The 15997-nt window shown below is 54.2% G+C and overlaps 6 protein-coding genes and 1 non-coding gene across 7 annotated transcripts; 3 read left to right on the top strand and 4 right to left on the bottom strand.

The window, feature by feature from the left end:
- Positions 1-343: 343 nt before the first annotated feature.
- On the bottom strand, positions 344-1132 carry V2A60_006862 (uncharacterized protein; the record flags this gene model as incomplete). The annotated part of the gene is made up of 1 exon (XM_083258152.1): positions 344-1132. One exon carries the CDS (start codon positions 1130-1132, stop codon positions 344-346), a length of 789 nt encoding a protein of 262 aa, XP_083114278.1.
- Positions 1133-5726: 4594 nt separating this feature from the next.
- Positions 5727-5798, bottom strand: V2A60_006861. The gene has a single exon. It is a non-coding gene; the product is annotated as a tRNA-Arg (tRNA).
- A 1407-nt stretch (positions 5799-7205) lies between these two features.
- On the bottom strand, positions 7206-9607 carry V2A60_006860 (DUF4139 domain-containing protein; the record flags this gene model as incomplete). Its single annotated transcript, XM_083258151.1, has 2 exons — positions 7206-9443; positions 9494-9607. 2 exons carry the CDS (start codon positions 9605-9607, stop codon positions 7206-7208), a joined length of 2352 nt encoding a protein of 783 aa, XP_083114277.1.
- An 859-nt stretch (positions 9608-10466) lies between these two features.
- V2A60_006859 (glutathione S-transferase family protein) lies at positions 10467-11506 on the top strand (the record flags this gene model as incomplete). The annotated part of the gene is made up of 2 exons (XM_083258150.1): positions 10467-10565; positions 10616-11506. The coding sequence occupies 2 exons, from the start codon at positions 10467-10469 to the stop codon at positions 11504-11506; spliced, it is 990 nt and encodes a 329-aa protein (XP_083114276.1).
- A 326-nt stretch (positions 11507-11832) lies between these two features.
- Positions 11833-12753, top strand: V2A60_006858 (uncharacterized protein; the record flags this gene model as incomplete). Its single annotated transcript, XM_083258149.1, has 2 exons — positions 11833-12362; positions 12417-12753. The coding sequence occupies 2 exons, from the start codon at positions 11833-11835 to the stop codon at positions 12751-12753; spliced, it is 867 nt and encodes a 288-aa protein (XP_083114275.1).
- Positions 12754-12980: 227 nt separating this feature from the next.
- V2A60_006857 (uncharacterized protein) lies at positions 12981-14534 on the top strand (the record flags this gene model as incomplete). The annotated part of the gene is made up of 4 exons (XM_083258148.1): positions 12981-13141; positions 13198-13318; positions 13371-13536; positions 13582-14534. 4 exons carry the CDS (start codon positions 12981-12983, stop codon positions 14532-14534), a joined length of 1401 nt encoding a protein of 466 aa, XP_083114274.1.
- Positions 14535-14598: 64 nt separating this feature from the next.
- V2A60_006856 (uncharacterized protein) lies at positions 14599-15261 on the bottom strand (the record flags this gene model as incomplete). The annotated part of the gene is made up of 1 exon (XM_083258147.1): positions 14599-15261. One exon carries the CDS (start codon positions 15259-15261, stop codon positions 14599-14601), a length of 663 nt encoding a protein of 220 aa, XP_083114273.1.
- Between the last annotated feature and the right edge of the window lie 736 nt (positions 15262-15997).

The raw sequence follows: 15997 nt of genomic DNA, 5'->3' as shown, positions 1-15997 counted from the left end.
TTGCGTTTATGAAAAATACTCTCCGTCTTCGGTTGCCAGACTAATAGATGAATGATCTGAGGAAAAAGAAATTATTGCTATCATAGAGGGGCTGAATATTAATCAAGCAAAACTTTCTTCTCCTTTCTCTTATCATTTCTCTTCTTCTTCTTCTTCTTCTTCTTCTTCTTCTTCTCTCTCCGGGATAAAAGTAGCATAATTCATAGCTTTCAGATATCGAAACAGCCCGCGTATCAACATCATAAGAACCTGCTTCAAGGTTTATTATTCAACCATGCTTCCTGACATGCTGATAACGACTTTCCAGGGCGGTGACGAGCTTTTATTCCAGGCAGCTAGCTGTTCACGAAAAGACCACCGTAACGGATCCCTTACTTTGCGTCGGTGAGATACCCGCCGCCGCCCTAAGCACAGTACTGCCGATAAAGTTGGCGCCGCCGCCACCATCCCCAGCAAGTTCAACAACCTTGCTGCCATATTTATACGAGATCCGTCCGCCGGACCCCGCTCCGTAGTAGCCTCCGCCGCCGCCGCCGCCGCCACCGCTGCCGGCCTGGACGGGTACCATGCTCCCACCGGAGAGAACCGGTCCGCCATCTGTACCAATGCCGGAGGAGCCATTCACGGCCGAGATGGGAGCGAGAGCCGAGCCCCAGGTGCCGCCCTCGCCGGGACCGCTAGCAGAACCGGGGAGTCCGCCGAAAGCCGCCGCAACCGGGGTGCCGCTCGCCAAAGCAACCTTGGCGGATCCTTGCTGGCCGGCGTGGCCGGGACCGTCGCGCCACTCCGTTCTCTCCGCATTGTTTCCGTCGTTCGCCGCCTTGTCGGAGCTGAGACCGAAGCCACCCCCTCCGCCGGCAACTGCGACGAGCACCGGCGCGGCACCGGTCATCAAAGCCGAAGCGCCACCACCTCCACCACCGGCTCCCGGCTCGGAACCTCCGCTGCCGTATTGACTTTTTCCTCCCATGCCAAAGGCACCGGCGCCGCCTGCGACTGCAACAACCGTCTCTCCAGGGGACACGGCTATCGAGCCGGCAACGAGCCCCCCACGGCCACCATGTGCTAAGGAGTCGGCAAATGCTCCCTGTATAGACCCGCCACCGGCACCACCCACGACGCTGAAGGCCATGGTTGTAGCACAGGGAGGGACGGTCCACGTCTCTGTCCTGCCGTCGGTTCCGTCGCCGCTAACAGTAAGCGTTTGCGGCTGAGCAATGCAAGGTGTGGAGGTAGGCTTCGGGGTGGGAGCGACCACGACGTCTGTGGTACACCCACTAGTACAACTCAGCGGCGGCCCCGTAGTATTGGATATGGTTTTTGTGCTGAGCAAAATACTAGGCGCAGTGTCCATCATCGTGGTATTCGCCAGCCTCGTAGTATTAGCGCTGCTCGCTATGCTGACCGTTCCTGTCATGCTAGGTGGCTTCGTTGTGTTGGTGGTGGTTCCTGTGCTGAGCAATATGCTCGGCACAGTAGCCACTACCGTGATATTAGGCAGCCCCGTAGTATTAGCGATATTTGCTATGCTGGCCGTGTTCATGGTGCTGGATGGCGTGGTGGTGTTGGTGATAGTTTCAAGGCTGACTACAGTACTGGGTGTAATGCTTGTTACTGTAGCGTTCGTAATGCTAAGCGTCGTGCTGGAACCAGCACCCGCTTCTGTGGCGTTAGATGGCTTCGTTACGTTGGCGATTGTTGCTATCCTAGTCGTGTCTGTGGCGTTTGGTAGCTTCGTTGTGATGGTGATGTTTGTTATGCTGAGCATAGTACTAGGCACAGTACCAGTTTTCGCAGCCGTAGGTAGCCTCGTCGAGTTAGTGATGTTTGTTATGCTGAGCATAGTACTAGACACAGTACCAGTTTTCGCAGCCGTAGGTAGCCTCGTCGAGTTAGTGATGTTTGTTATGCTGAGCATAGTACTAGACACAGTACCAGTTTTCGCAGCCGTAGGTAGCCTCGTCGAGTTAGTGGTGTTTGTTATGCTGAGCCAAGTACTAGGCATAGTATTATGCGTAGCATTAGGTGCAGTGCTAGATGGCGTAGACACCACCGTAGTATTAGATAACATCGTGGTATTGCGGAATATAGTACCGGGCATACTAGCAGACGTAGTACTAGGTAGAGTAGTCACCACTGTTGCATTGGGTGGCATCGTGGTGTTGACGAAACTTGCTATGCCGAGTATAGTGCTTGATATAGTACCAGACGTACCAGGCGTACCAGGCATAGTACTAGGTAGAGTAGCCGCCACTGTTGTATTAGGTGGCATCGTGGAGTTGACAAGACTTGCGATACTGAGTACAGTGCTTGATATAGTACCAGGCTTATCAGGCGTACCAGGTGTACTAGGCACAGTACTAGCTAGAGTAGTTTTCTCTGTTCCATTAGGTAGCACCGTAGTGTTGGCGAAGCTTGCTACGCTGAGCATAGTGCTGGATGTAGTACCCGGCATTGGACCAGGTATACTGGCTATCGCCGTAGAATTAGATGGTTTGATGGTGTTGGTGATTGTTTCCTGTAAGAGTTTGGGAGACTCGAATGATTCCGGGGTGTTCGTCACGACAATGCTTGTGGTACACGGATGGATGCAGTTCGCGGGCGGCGTCACGGTTCTGGTACCAGGTTTAGTACCAGGCACCGTCGTTATCACGATAGCATCGAGCGGCCGTGAACATTGCCCTGAAGTAGGGCAGACTTTGCTGCATTCAGTTCTTGTTCTTGAATGTATGTATCAGTATCACCGTCAATCATACATTGCCTTCCTATATACTTACTGTGTATGGGTTGTCGCCCATGTGAGACTAGAGCACACTGTTGCTTTAACTTGGTATTTCACCACGACCGAGCAGTGTGGCTGTAGGGCGTCAACATTGAATGTGTCGGTTCCCCGAATAAAGAGAAAGGCCGTTACGGCCATCGATAGCAAGTTCATCATCTTACGGGTAAAAGAAGAAGAAGAAGGGCCTGTCTGAGCGATGGTCAGCATCGTGAAAGGCTCATTCAGTTCCTCTTTAAAGGTTTCGTATAGACAGCCTATAATAGCTCCAGATATGGCTCTGGGAGTGTGAAGGAGAAATGCAGCATCATCAACGGGTTTGTACGTGATGTCCTGACGTCGACATACATCCCATCACGTGGTGCGGGCCTCATTCGGCGAGTCTAGAATCAGTCGTTCGAGAACATGATATTAGATGCGGATCCATTGCGAATGGATTGACCGCTGGCAGCGGGTTGGTAGCTTTTCGCCGCGCCAGTCTAATTGTTTGGGCGCCCCATTGGAGCGGAATGCGGAAACTTCCTGTATACGATAAACTAACAAGATTTAAGTTCGTGGCTGCTCAACAAGGGATAGAGTCGCACTTGCCACATTCGAGATATGCCGCCTAAATCAAAACATCTGGGCACCACCTTTTATAGATCACCTCGTTAAAGGGCTGATGCAGTATCATGTCCTGGTAGTAAGCTCCTACATACCAGCGGTGACGCTTAAGAGAGCCCAATGTCAAATACAGGTGTACATACTCGGCACGGTGTGCAAATTTTAGCTATCGCCTTTCGTCGCCCACTCAGAGTCATGTCCCACTCTGGCTCAGCTATGCGCGATGGACGTCATCCGTAGTAAACGAATGATGTTTCTACCGCGACATTCGCCCTTCCCCACGCCTGTGCGGAGCTGGCAGGGGTTTCTCCGAGCTCCATAGGGCCGAAGGGTTATTAGAGACTCAGCTATAGCCTTGCTGCCACTTCCCGTGCACCACTACCGGCCCAACGGCCGCCGTGAACACCAAGCTGAACTTCTGGTAGTTCTCCGCTTTATAGCTCGGATTCGCTGGCTGTTGGCTTGTTGAAGCCCCGTTGCGATGGCCCCAGTGGCTCGTATCTTGAACAAAATCTTCAACTGCTACGTATGCCAATGCAATAGAGAAGACTGGAATTTTGACATGCTCTTGTTAAAAGGTCAGGACTCTTGAGCTTATTCTCACATCGCCAGCGACCGTCTGTCGCCTCAAGCAGCAATCCTATTGCCTAACGCAGCATACCAGATTTCATGTGCGGCGCGCGATTCGTTCAAGTTTGTAATGGCTTACAAACGTGAGAGCAGGTCATTACAGGAACAAATATTGCATAGGAAGCCGTGGCCCTCTGCCGTGTTTCTTCAGCCTTTCAGCCTGACTGGGTGTATCGTTGATGCGGGACGCGTTTTGCGCTCGGATATTCCGGCATGTTCGCGTGGGCCAAATAGAACGTAATCGAAATCACACGATGGTCCACCTTGGAATCCATCAAGTGGAAATATTAAAAACTCTACGCCGGAGATGCGAGGTCGCAGCAAATGCGCCTCGAGTTTGCGCGGACATGACACCCTTTTTTGGGAGTTGGGATGCCGCTTTTGGCTTGCAAAGCGCTGTCTCCCTTACACACCATGTCACATTTGCTCTGCCTGCGTCCCGCTGCTTGCCTCTGTCCCGACCCTCGAGAAGAGTTTCGTTCGAATCCCGTACCATGTCATCCAGGCCCCCAATCATCGTCTTCTTTTCCTTCCATATGTTGCCTATACTGCCCTTATCGAGCCACCCAATGCTGCTATCAGCTGTGCACCGCGTATCGTCCTTCCCTTGCATACTTGCAATGAGGCTTGCGAATAACGTAGCGCGCTGGCGTCTCGACCCTCCAACGTGGCCCCTTGTCGTGCTGAGTGCTGGTCGCATCTCGGAAGAACCTACAGAGAATGTCCACATTAGCAGGTAGGCCAACTTTGGCATCGTCATGATGGAGCAGTACATCAGCCCAGTCCGCTTTTACCGGAGACCGCCCGAGTACTGAGGTCTTTGGGATCGTCAGACGCAGAAAATGAGTTTGTGTCGACTCAATGACCTTCATTTACCAGTGCCGACGCAAAACCCTCGACCCATGGTGACCCAAAGAACTCAGTCTCCATTGTAGGAGAGACTGCGAGGCTCAGTCAGCGGTCACTGATATACAATGAACGCTGCGCAGTTTGTGGAAAGAAAAGAGCAAGCTATCTCTTGGCCTTCATTGGCTTTGAATGGAGCGAAAGTTCCCAAGCCGCTACTTCACGGTGCGGGACTTTTCGAAATGCACTAAGGTCATCCCATTCTTGTCATAGAGCATTCTTTGGAAACCTGAGCTTATCAATGTATGGCTGCAAGCGCTGTAGTCGTCGAGATAAGGGTGAGCCAGGACGTGGATCGGCCAAGTACAAGTCTCCGAAGAGATGATACATACCTGAACCTCTTGCTTTAACAGCCCTTTGAGTTTTCCGTTTATGAATGAGGATGTATGATTTAGATTAGATAGACAGCTCAAGCAGGCACAGACTTTTGTAAACAGAGCAGCAGCAACAAGCGACAAACACAGACAGGCAAACGGCCTGACGGTAAAATATGAGTGAATGGAAACATCAATTCAATTGTGAATCAGCGGATTAAAAGTCATGGAAGCATGCTTTTCATGTGATTGTATTCATCACCCGACCTGTGTGCTTCCACCGGACAACGAGCACAAATTTGCACTGGGCTACATCGTCGAGATTACAGGCATGTTGCCAGAAACACCCAAGGCTATGGGTGGGATGGAATGGTCATGGAAGTAAGTACTACAAATGCAAAAGTTTAGTAGACAAACCTCCAAAAATAATTGGTACAGGGAAGTAACGCGTTGTAATTAACGCCAAAAAAGAAATTGCGATCACACGACAATCCCGATGTACGAGGGACTCGAACCCTCAACCTTAGCCTTAGGAGGGCTACGCGCTACCATTGCGCCAGCACACCAACGGCAAAAGTGGCGCTTATTAATACCTATGAGCCCTACAGCTTCCCGGTCGCTGTCCATGCCTGTGGGAGAGTCGGGACGCTGGAAGCGGCCCGTGAGCACGTTGATAAAGCACAGCAGCACGAAATTGTCGAGATTTGAGCAGTATTTGGATATGCACCCCATGTCTTTGTGATAGTTTGGGGTGTTGGTATTTTCCGGCTGCTAAGCGGAACCATTAGCGGCAGAGAGTACGGAGTAGTGGGAAACGGAACTCAGGATTGGCAGGGTTGTGGACGAACCGGGATCAGAAAGTATACAGTTCATCATGACAGCTTGGTTATACCGGGTCAGAAGAGTTTTTGGGGGGAAAAATCCCTGCCAAAGTCTGCTCGCTGTTTAATGAACGGGTCAGGCCATCGGCGGGAACAGGCGGAAAAGCGAACTCGGGGTCAGTGACAGGACGAGACAGGACTGGCACTAGATGTACACCATCAGGAATACTGCTGGTTGCCGTTCCCCGGCCCGATTTGCCATGACTCTTGCGATTTCGAAACTTTGTAGCAAACTTATGTACGGAGTCCTGTCTCGCGGATAGCAGCAACCCTCCACTCTCAGTCTCTTTTTGCCCAGGCCGTGGCGCGCGTCGCTGGTCATGGGCTTATAAATTGTCGCGGCGATGGAAGATTCCTTGTTTTTTTAAATAAAAAACGCAAATGAAGCGTCTGGGTCTGTGATATCTGCATTTCTGAATAACAGTTTGACTTTTTAAAATTCTATTGAGCACTGAATCATCGTCCACGTCTGCAAAATGACGTTCTAGATACTCTTTACGTTCAAAGTGTTGTTGATAGCGCACGTATTTGCAGTGAAGACTATTGTAACATTTTCAGTACGTCGTCTTGGCATTTTGGAATGTGGAGTTATTCACAGCGATTCTGCCGAGGGGGAAGTCTCCAAACATGATCGAGACAAATTACGCTCGACTTCGGCCGATGATGGCTACAACATGCCTGTTAGGAGCTAATAGAACTCTTACATATAGGTTAAGCAATCTACAAATATAGGGCGTTCTCCTCTATTCCTAAGCATCCCTGTATTACCTCTGATTAAAGTTGGTCTAGCTTTGAAAGTAAATTTGATTGTTGTAGCCTTGGCTGCAGAATACAGCTGCAAGTGAGTGATTGATGTTAGTACTGGATATGCATAAGCTGATAGACTTGGGTGTCGCGGCGACTAGATTGACAAGCTTGAGGGTGGACCGCCCTTTCGCAGAGATCGCACGCCAGGAACAAAGTATAGTAGAATTCCGATTCACGAGTATTCTAGACACGTATGGTAGCTTAATCACGCCCTACCCTCGTAAAGTCGTTGCTTTGTCCGGGCATTCTCTATAGTACACATTCAGAGTTGAACCTTTTAAACATTCAACATTCGACCGCCGCATCGCCACTCGGCGCCGACACTGCATACTCGAGCCACAACTTGACCATCTTGCCCGGATTGAGCCTGACATCCCACGCGACCTCGCCCCCGTTCCTGAGCTGTGCCGTCGCCTTGCCCCAGTCGCGATCCCTGCCGTCCTCCTCGCGGCCTGGCGCCCCCGCAACCACGGCGGGCCCTTCCAGCGCCAGCCCGCGCGGCGTCACCACGTCCACGCGCAGTCTCTCGTCCTCGGACACGGGCACCTGGTCCAGGACGTGCAGCCTGGCCGGTTTCGCCGCGGCTCCCGCTCCCGCTCCCGCTCCCGCTCCCGTGCCCGTGCCCGTGCCCGTGCCCGTGCCCGGGGCAGCCACGCGCGTGTTGTGCAGCACCACGGCGCGCGCAAACACGGAGCTGCTCTCCTTGCTGAACAGGCCCGTCGTCGCGCGGCGCACCTCGGGCTTGGCGTACGACACCTTGACGGCCGGGTCGACGCCGAGGTTGAGGGTGAAGACGTCGCCGGCGCTGCACCGCGGCAGCGGCGTGCGACCCATGAAGCTGCCGTCGAGCGTCAGCCCCGCGGGGCCCGGCAGCAGCGTCAGCTTGCTGTTGTTCTTGAGACGGGCCTGCAGGTACGCCACGGGGCGGTACTTGGCGACGACGCTGTGGCTCAGCGTCACGCTGGAGAAAGCGACGCGCGCGACCCGCTGCTTCGACGCGGCCGACTTGGGAGCCAGCGTCTTGAGCCCGGGCAGGTCGTAGCTTGTCGTCATGCCTGCCTCCTCAATCAACGAGTCCTCAAAGTCGACGGCGTCGTCCTCCTCCTCCTCTCCTGGCAAGGCGGCGCCGCCGAAGCCCCCGCCGAAACCGGGTGGGGGTGGGGGTGCGGCCGGGGCGGCCGCGAGGGCGGCATAGGGCGCAGCGGCAGCCCGCATCAAGACCGGACCGCCCCTTGCTCGCGCGGAGAGCTTCTTTTTGCCTTTTGGTCCGGGAATCGAGTCAGACTCGCGCCCCATGTCCAAATCGCAGTCATCGTCAAAGACCTCATCTGCCTCTGCGGACTCGAACTGCACCATTCGCGAGGCCGCAGCCCAATATTCTTCGAGGCCAAACATGTCCTCCCGTGGCTTGGTGTCAGTGCCGCGTCTCTTTTGCGCCAGCGCAAATGTCCGGTATTCCTGAGCCTCCTGGCGGCTGCGTGTGATGTGTTCCTCGTCGCCGCGGCCACCACCGCCGCCGCTCTTGCCTGCAAGACGGATGCGCCACGGCGTCAGCTCGGGCAGGGCCGTGTCGACGCCTGCAAGGGCTGCATCTGACGTGGAAAGCGAGACCCGGCAATTGCGCCACGTCTCAGATGTCTGGTTGGAGACCTTGGCGTCGAAGCAGAGCGTTGCCGTCGCGCCCGTCGTCGAGAGCTGGAGGTCGTAGCTGGGCGTCCACTTGGCGGCCGACGTCACGTATGAGATGCAGAGGTTGCAAGAGGTGTAGTCCGCGAGCGCCTCGTCGGCGGCGGTGGAGTTTCCGACAGCTCGGACCACGTCGGCCTCGCTGGCCACCGACTGTCGGCGCGACGACTGAGGCGTCATGGTGTTGACGTCGAGCGTAACCTTGACCGAGTAACAGTACTTGGGCCAGAATTTGATCCGCTCCTGTCGGATCCGTTCCCTTTCCTCGCGGCGGTCCGCGCGGCGCCTCTGCTCCTTCTCGCGCTGCCTACGCTTCGCGTTGCGTCTCTCCCTGGACTCCTTCAGAGCCGCCCTTTCCAAGATGCGGCAGCGTTTGATGGCGTCCTCCAGCGTTTTCTGCAGACTGCGCTCGGACTTGACAGCCTCTAACCTCTCCTGGCACAGCCCGGCCCGCACTGTCCTGTACGCGCCCATCAGATCGGAGAGGCGGGAACCCTTGTTCTCTTCCATCGTGTCCACGGCGTCGCTCCGAGTATCTAGTATTGTCTGACGCTGGTCTACGCTCGCTATCGTCTCTGTAATGACGTGCATCTCATCTTGAAGCTCGATGATCCGATGCTGGGCGGCGCGGAGTTCCTCACTTTCGGGCTCCTCATCGTCACTTTCGTCATCGTCAGAGGAGTCCTCGTCAGGATAGACGTCTTGAAAATTGTCTTGGTTAGGCAAGGACTCGACTGAGATGTCTGTGATAACGGCGGAGCCTACGCCTTCCACCTTGACTGAGTCCTCATCCAGGGTAGGACTGAGGCCGCTGAGTGTCACCTCATTGATACCAGGCTGACAAAGGTTAGCACTTCGGTCTGGCGCACAGGAGCTGTTGGGCTCACCTTGAGTTCAATGTCTTTAATGTCTCTAAAAACTTGCGCTCTGCCAGGAAATAGGACTACGGCGCGAGTCGGGACGTGCGCAAGCTTGTAGTCAATTTTATGAACCGACTCCATTGGAGCTGAGCGTGAGCGAGTAGGAGTTGAACAACGAGATTTTTGTCAGTATTCGGTAATGTGTCGACTTTAGCAATTCGGAACAGGTCGTCGAGGTGAGGTGGTTTGGATAATGTTAGGATAACTAACGAGACAACTCAGCTTGGCGCTGCTTCTGCTTCTTATAGTTCCAACAGCTCGGCTGCGCCGCCCCCATATACTGACAGGGGTTACATTCGCCACCATCAGCTCCCAGGCAGCCATCGAACTACCATAAAAAGCATCAGCCGACTTGTAGGTGTTGCATCAGTCGTGTATTCGATTATTCTCATCTCGAGAGAAGTCTTTTCACTAAAAAAATCATCACTTAGGAACTATTTTCACATTGTGAAGAAACTGCTGTTCACAAAGCTGTTCGAAAAGCTAGGCCGAAGCATGTGAAGACAATTAATCGCACAGGGGCCACATCGCGGGGTTGTTGAAATTAAGCCCACGCCGCTGGTGTGCGATTTGCATAGTGGTTGTTCTGATGGAACCAAATGACGTACAGCCAACCACATCATCGTCAGAATACGAACTCTATCGTCAAGAGGCAAGGCCACGACGTCTAGCGCAAGAGGAGGGTACAAAATAGACGGAGATGGCTTGCACCAATAACTCGGTCGGTCCACCAAACAATTACCCGCCCAGTTTTGCAGGTTGCAACGCTAAATGGCAGAGTTGGCCACCAACTGTCTGGTCAATGCCATCATCGACTCCGCCCAGGTAGACAGACAGCTTGGTAAGTAGGGGTGTTTAACTTAAATGGCAGAGTCTGGTAGATGAATTCTCATGCGGTAGTAAAATTCCAAAGTGAAAATCGCCGTCCCTTGCTGTCGCCATGGCTGCCCCGATCACTGTTTATCATTACCCATTTTCGCCCTATGGCCGACGAATTACTTGGTATCTGGCGCTTCGCGGAATGCCCTATTCGGAATGTGTAAGACAGAGATTGGGCCTCTCTGAGATTCTTCGGCTGATTGCCTCTAGGAACAACCCGCATGGATGCCCAGGCCGGACTTGAAGATGATCGGTGTCGAGTATCGCCGCATTCCTGTCGTAGCCATTGGACGTGATGTTTATTTGGATACCCGGCTGCAGCTCCCCAAGCTTGAGAGCCTCGGTGTCCCTCAGGCCCGGCTGGGGGGCACAACGCCTGAGCAACGGGCTTTTGAACGTTTATTGTCGGCCTACGTGAACGATCGTGGCATGTTTGGTGCCATGGCTCTCTTGCTACCGGAGGATCTTCCCATGATGAACGACCCCAATTTTCTCAAGGACAGGGACGACTTTTTTGCCAGCCCCAACTATAAGTGGGATGCCCAGTCGCGAAAGGAGCAGCGCCCTGCATCGCTCCGCAAGTTGGCCGACATGTTCATCCTTCTGGAAGGGACCCTGCTAGCCGACAGCCGCACCTGGATCCTCGATACGCCGCAGCCCAGTCTCGCCGACATTGAGGCCGTCTGGCTGCTCAACTTCATCTTGGAGATCCCAGGCGCGCTGCCCGAGGCGCAGTTCAGCGCCAAGACGTACCCGCAGGTGTTTGCGTGGATCGACCGCTTCCGCGCCGCGCTGGATAAGGCCAAGGCCAAAAACAGCCCGCGCTCGTTGTCGGGCGCGCAGGCGGCCGCCGAAATCACCCGGGCGGCGTGGAACGAGGCCACGGGCGCGGTGGACACGCACGACTTCGAGGTGGCGGCTCTGGGGCTCGCCAAGGGCGACATGGTGACGGTTGGGCCGACGGACTTTGGGTCTTCATGCAGGGACGCAGGGGCGCTGGTAAGCGTGAGTTCGCAGGAGGTTGTCATCGAGGCCGAGGCGGGCCAATCGACGGTCAGGATTCATGCCCCAAGGCAGCAATTTAGTATCGAAAAATCATAGATGGCTGGTACATTTCAGCTGCAACACGACGAGGGATTGAAGAAATTCAAGCCATGTAATCGATTCAATAAAGTCGCGATGTGCCGTGAGCGAAGTTTGCGTAGAAAAAAACGTACTGCACACCGAGTACATGTCATGCTCAAGTTCGAGGTGAGGCGGCGGTAGTAGTAGGCGGTGCCAGCTCAACGTCATGCATGTATCCCAGCCACCCCAGGTTGCAGCCCAATGAACTGCACAGATGCGGAGCTGCAGCTTGACAAGAAAATCATTCGACTTCCCTCACCAACGGGCAAAATCACTCCTCGAAACCAACAATTGTCAGCGCCATGGACCACTCCAGCAAACTGACCGAGATGGACCCTATGCCCATCTGGTCACCCGCGCCGTCCGATCACGGCGCCCGACGTTCACGTTCGCCGCTTGTACCGTCGAGTGGCTTCGCCGACAACCCGTCGGAGGGCATGGCCCTGCGTCTGGGACCCGAGGGGCAGATTCCAGATCATCCCGGCAGCGTGGCAGCGTTTGGCCCTCCCATGTCCCAGCCGATGCCGCCGCCGCCGCCGCAGCAGATGTTTGCTCCGCCGCCGACAGGTCCGATGCCGATGGCACCGGCATACATGCAGGGGCAGGACAAGCGGGACATTCGCACGCTGCGCCAAAGCTGCCAGCAGAATTTTCGCGAATACCTGGCTCTACAGCAGCAGTACAGGCAGTTTGGCGGCAATGTGTCGGACCGGTTACGGTCGCAGACGGACCTTGTGCTGAGTGACTTGCTGAGCCTACAGCTCGAGGTCCGCGACCTGGCGAGGGCCGCACAAAATCACCGCTGGCGAAAGTGGCTGATGGGCGGCATCTTGTAAGTAATTATTGTCTGTCAAAATTCAACCGAACAATGTCTGATGGGTGGCAGCGCGTCTTTTATACCGTTAGTGAGACGCATCTTTAGGCGGAATGATGACGAAGGCTCCAAGGTGGCCTCCAACGACACCGAGTATGCCTTTCACAGGTCCAAAAATATCCTGGCTCGAATCAAGGATAGTGTATTTGGAGTCGGTAGGCTTGCATCGATAGCCTTCTTCGTATTTGCCGCCCTGTATATTTTTCAGAACGAAGTATCGTTGCGGGTAGCCAAGACGACGCAGAAGCGCATCAGGCAGTTGTCCGACCGGATTCACGAGGGCGATTACACGCTCGAGGAGCGAGATTTGAGGGTTCTCGAGGGCTGGAGGTGGCGTATTCTTCTCTAGTGATGTATAACGCGACTTCTCCTTCTATCCCTTCTTGTTTTTATAATCCATAGATGAAATAAGAGATGATTTATGGTGCTCTGTTTGTCGGCTCTCCATGTTACAGCTGCAAGGTCGTTCTGGTGGGGCATCCGCAAACGAAAATTACCGTCACGACTCACCACACTTCGATGCTACATCAATGAGCGCCGGTTATCGCGTCACATCACCGCGTATTTTTGGATTACATGACTTCTGCTAAGCATACGGTGAAGCCGTCTCCGGCCGCTCTGGGGCCAGAGCCGGCAGAGGAAACTTGGGAGCAAAAAGACCTCCGCTTTCGCAAGCTATACAGCAACCCGCCGGATTTCAAGCAGATTGCCACCCTAGACTCTGACTTCGCCGAAGTGTAAGTATGCGTCGGATTATTCCCAGCTATTTAGACCAATTGATCAATGAGTTCAGAGTCCAGGGGCGAGAGCTCAATTTCAAGGACCCCAGGGCCGTCATGCAGCTGTCCAAAACTTTGCTCAGACATGATTTTGGCCTATCACTAGATCTCCCGAATGATCGCCTTTGCCCCCCGGTATGCCTCTTTTAATCAGAATATTATATCTCACATGCTGAATAACTCCAAGATACCCAATAGACACAACTATATTCTCTGGCTCAAAGATCTGCTTGATTCGACCACTTACGACGGTCCCGGCAGCAAGCTCGTGGGGATAGACATTGGCACAGGTGCTAGCTGCATATACCCAATGCTTGGATGCACTCAGAGACCATGGTCATTTATTGCTGCAGGTATGTTTACCGCTTTGGTTTAGAGCCATGCTCTAACGAGCGCAGATATTGATGATGAGAGCCTCACCTGGGCAAAAAAGAACATTGAGCGAAATCATCTGCAGAGCCGAATCAAATTAGTCAAATCCAAGCCTGATGGTCCTATTATACCTATAGAATCAAGCCCAGAAGGTGAAGCGGCTTTCGTCATGACAAACCCACCATTCTACAGATCGGCAGAGGAAATGAACGAGCGAGCTGCTGAGAAATCTCTCCCGCCGCTTACAGCCTGCACTGGTGCTCCAGTTGAAATGGTAACAGATGGTGGCGAGGTTGCATTTGTCGAACGCATCCTCGACGAGTCGCTGGTGCTACGCGCTAGGATTCAGTGGTACACGGCCATGTTTGGCTTCCTCTCCAGCGTCTCAGCACTGGTACAGCGGTTACGCGACCACGGTATCGGCAACTACGCCGTGACGGAGTTTGTGCAGGGAAAAAAGACCAAGCGATGGGCCGTCGCGTGGAGTTTCCGTCCGATGCGCCCCCCACAGAAGATTGCGCGAGGCACGACGGTGGGCGCCTTGAAGGGCAGCCTGCCTGCGCACACGGAGATGACAGTCGCTGAACTTGCTGGATTCGACGCGATATCCAAGTTTGCCAGCGGCGTAGAGGAAGCGATATCGTCGCTGGAAAGTACGCGTTGGGATTGGGATAAGCAGAAGCTGGAGGGCGTGCTAAGGGTCGGCGATAAAGTGTGGACCAGAGCCTGGCGGCGGCAGAAGCAACGCAGCATGGACACCAGCCCAGAAGCAAGAGACAGGCGAAGGGAGGACCTAGGGTTTGGCATATATATCAATGTGAATTTGGATGGCGTCGTGGTTCGCTGTCGCTGGATTGAGGGTCAGGATGAGTCTGCGTTTATCAGTTTCGCCGGCTACCTCAAGACGACAGTGAAGAACATTTACGATGGGCTGGATAAAACACCAAAATCCGAACAAGGGAAAGAAGAAAAAAGGTAGACATTGGTAAATCAAACGGAAACAGTCGATTTCATTAAACATTAAAAGATGCAGCATACTCTCCTCATGGGAGGTGCTTATCGTAACCGGCCGCTATCAACCTCTGCGCCGCCTCCATGACCGGCGACGGGATCTCCTGCGCGATCTGGAACCCCAGCGCCGGGTACTTTTCGATGCGCATCAGGTCCCCAACCATGACGTTGACGACGAGCTCCTTTGGGTTCCCCGCGTCGGGGTACTCGGCAAAGCTCAACTGCGGAGAGGTGACGGTGACGGCGGCCGTCTGGTCGGGCCACTGCTTCCGAAAGGTGGCAAAGGTGCGGCGCTCCATGTACGGCTTCTGGACGAGGATGAGGGAGGGCCGCGCGGGCAGCAGGCCGCTGCGCTCGAGCAGCGCGTGCGTGAGGCGCACGTTCTCGCCCGTGTTGGTCGCCGCGGGCTCGACGAGGACGCGGTCGGCGGGCACGCCCATGGCGCGCGCGATGCCGGCAAAGACGTCGGCCTCGGGCCGGTCAAACACGTCTTGTGTCAGCTTGCCGGAGCGGCCCGAGAAGACGACGTACGGCGCCAGCCCGTCGAGGTAGAGCTGGGCGGCGCGCTCGGCGACGCGCGTGTCGAGGCTGCCGAGGCAGAAGATGACGTCGGCGGGGGCGGGGGTCATGCCCATCCGGTGGTAGTTGTAGACGAGCTCGGCATCCTGCTCGAGCTGCGCGGCGGAGTAGCCCATTTGCTGCAGAGATTTTAGAGTCGCAATCTACTTGGGATGTGGCCTTTGAATGGTCATGACGATGTGGTGACAGTACAGTCAGCTATTGAATTGTGGTGCCGTCATGGATGGCTTCCTCGACCCCCCACCCGTGGAAGGCTAAATGCATCCATTGTCACAGCCAGTTTGCAGCCATAATCTTGGCCATACCCGCATTCAAATATAGGATGGCAGCCTATGAGGTTGTTAATTTCATAGTGTTATAGTAAACTACGCCTTTGCTTTATGATGCTGTCATGTAACAATCGTTGCCCCCACCACACTCGGATTCCAGAACGATGGCAAACATCAATATCAGTAGCATTAACCAAGTCAAGCCGTTGCTTAACCTTGACTAAAAACACAATGTTATACTATCCAGTCCGTAATCTCTTCGTATTCGATTGCCGGTCAAAGCGGAGGAACTCGGGACTCTTGCCCCCGGAACGGCCCCGAAGTGAGGGGCCGCCTGCGGCGACGCTATGCAAGCCCGCCAAGACTACCAGGCCGTCCGGCGCTCTGATTGCTCTGATTTCGAACCCTCGCGTTTCTTGGGCGACATTGACATTGCCCCCTTCTTCATGCCTGATTTGCTGAGGGCACCTGCGCATGGAAAGTGCTTCTATGCAGGCTGCCATGTCAAATGTGTAGTGCGCATGTCTTGGTGCGTTGTTTATTTAAAGATCCATACGATACCATGACCTCTCGTAATCAAATA

The sequence above is a fragment of the Cordyceps javanica genome, chromosome 4, assembly GCF_051103115.1.
Source record: "Cordyceps javanica chromosome 4, complete sequence".
NCBI classification, from domain to species: domain Eukaryota; kingdom Fungi; phylum Ascomycota; class Sordariomycetes; order Hypocreales; family Cordycipitaceae; genus Cordyceps; species Cordyceps javanica.
The sequence above is the reverse complement of the archived record's forward strand: the minus strand, read 5'-3'. Positions and strand labels throughout refer to the sequence as shown.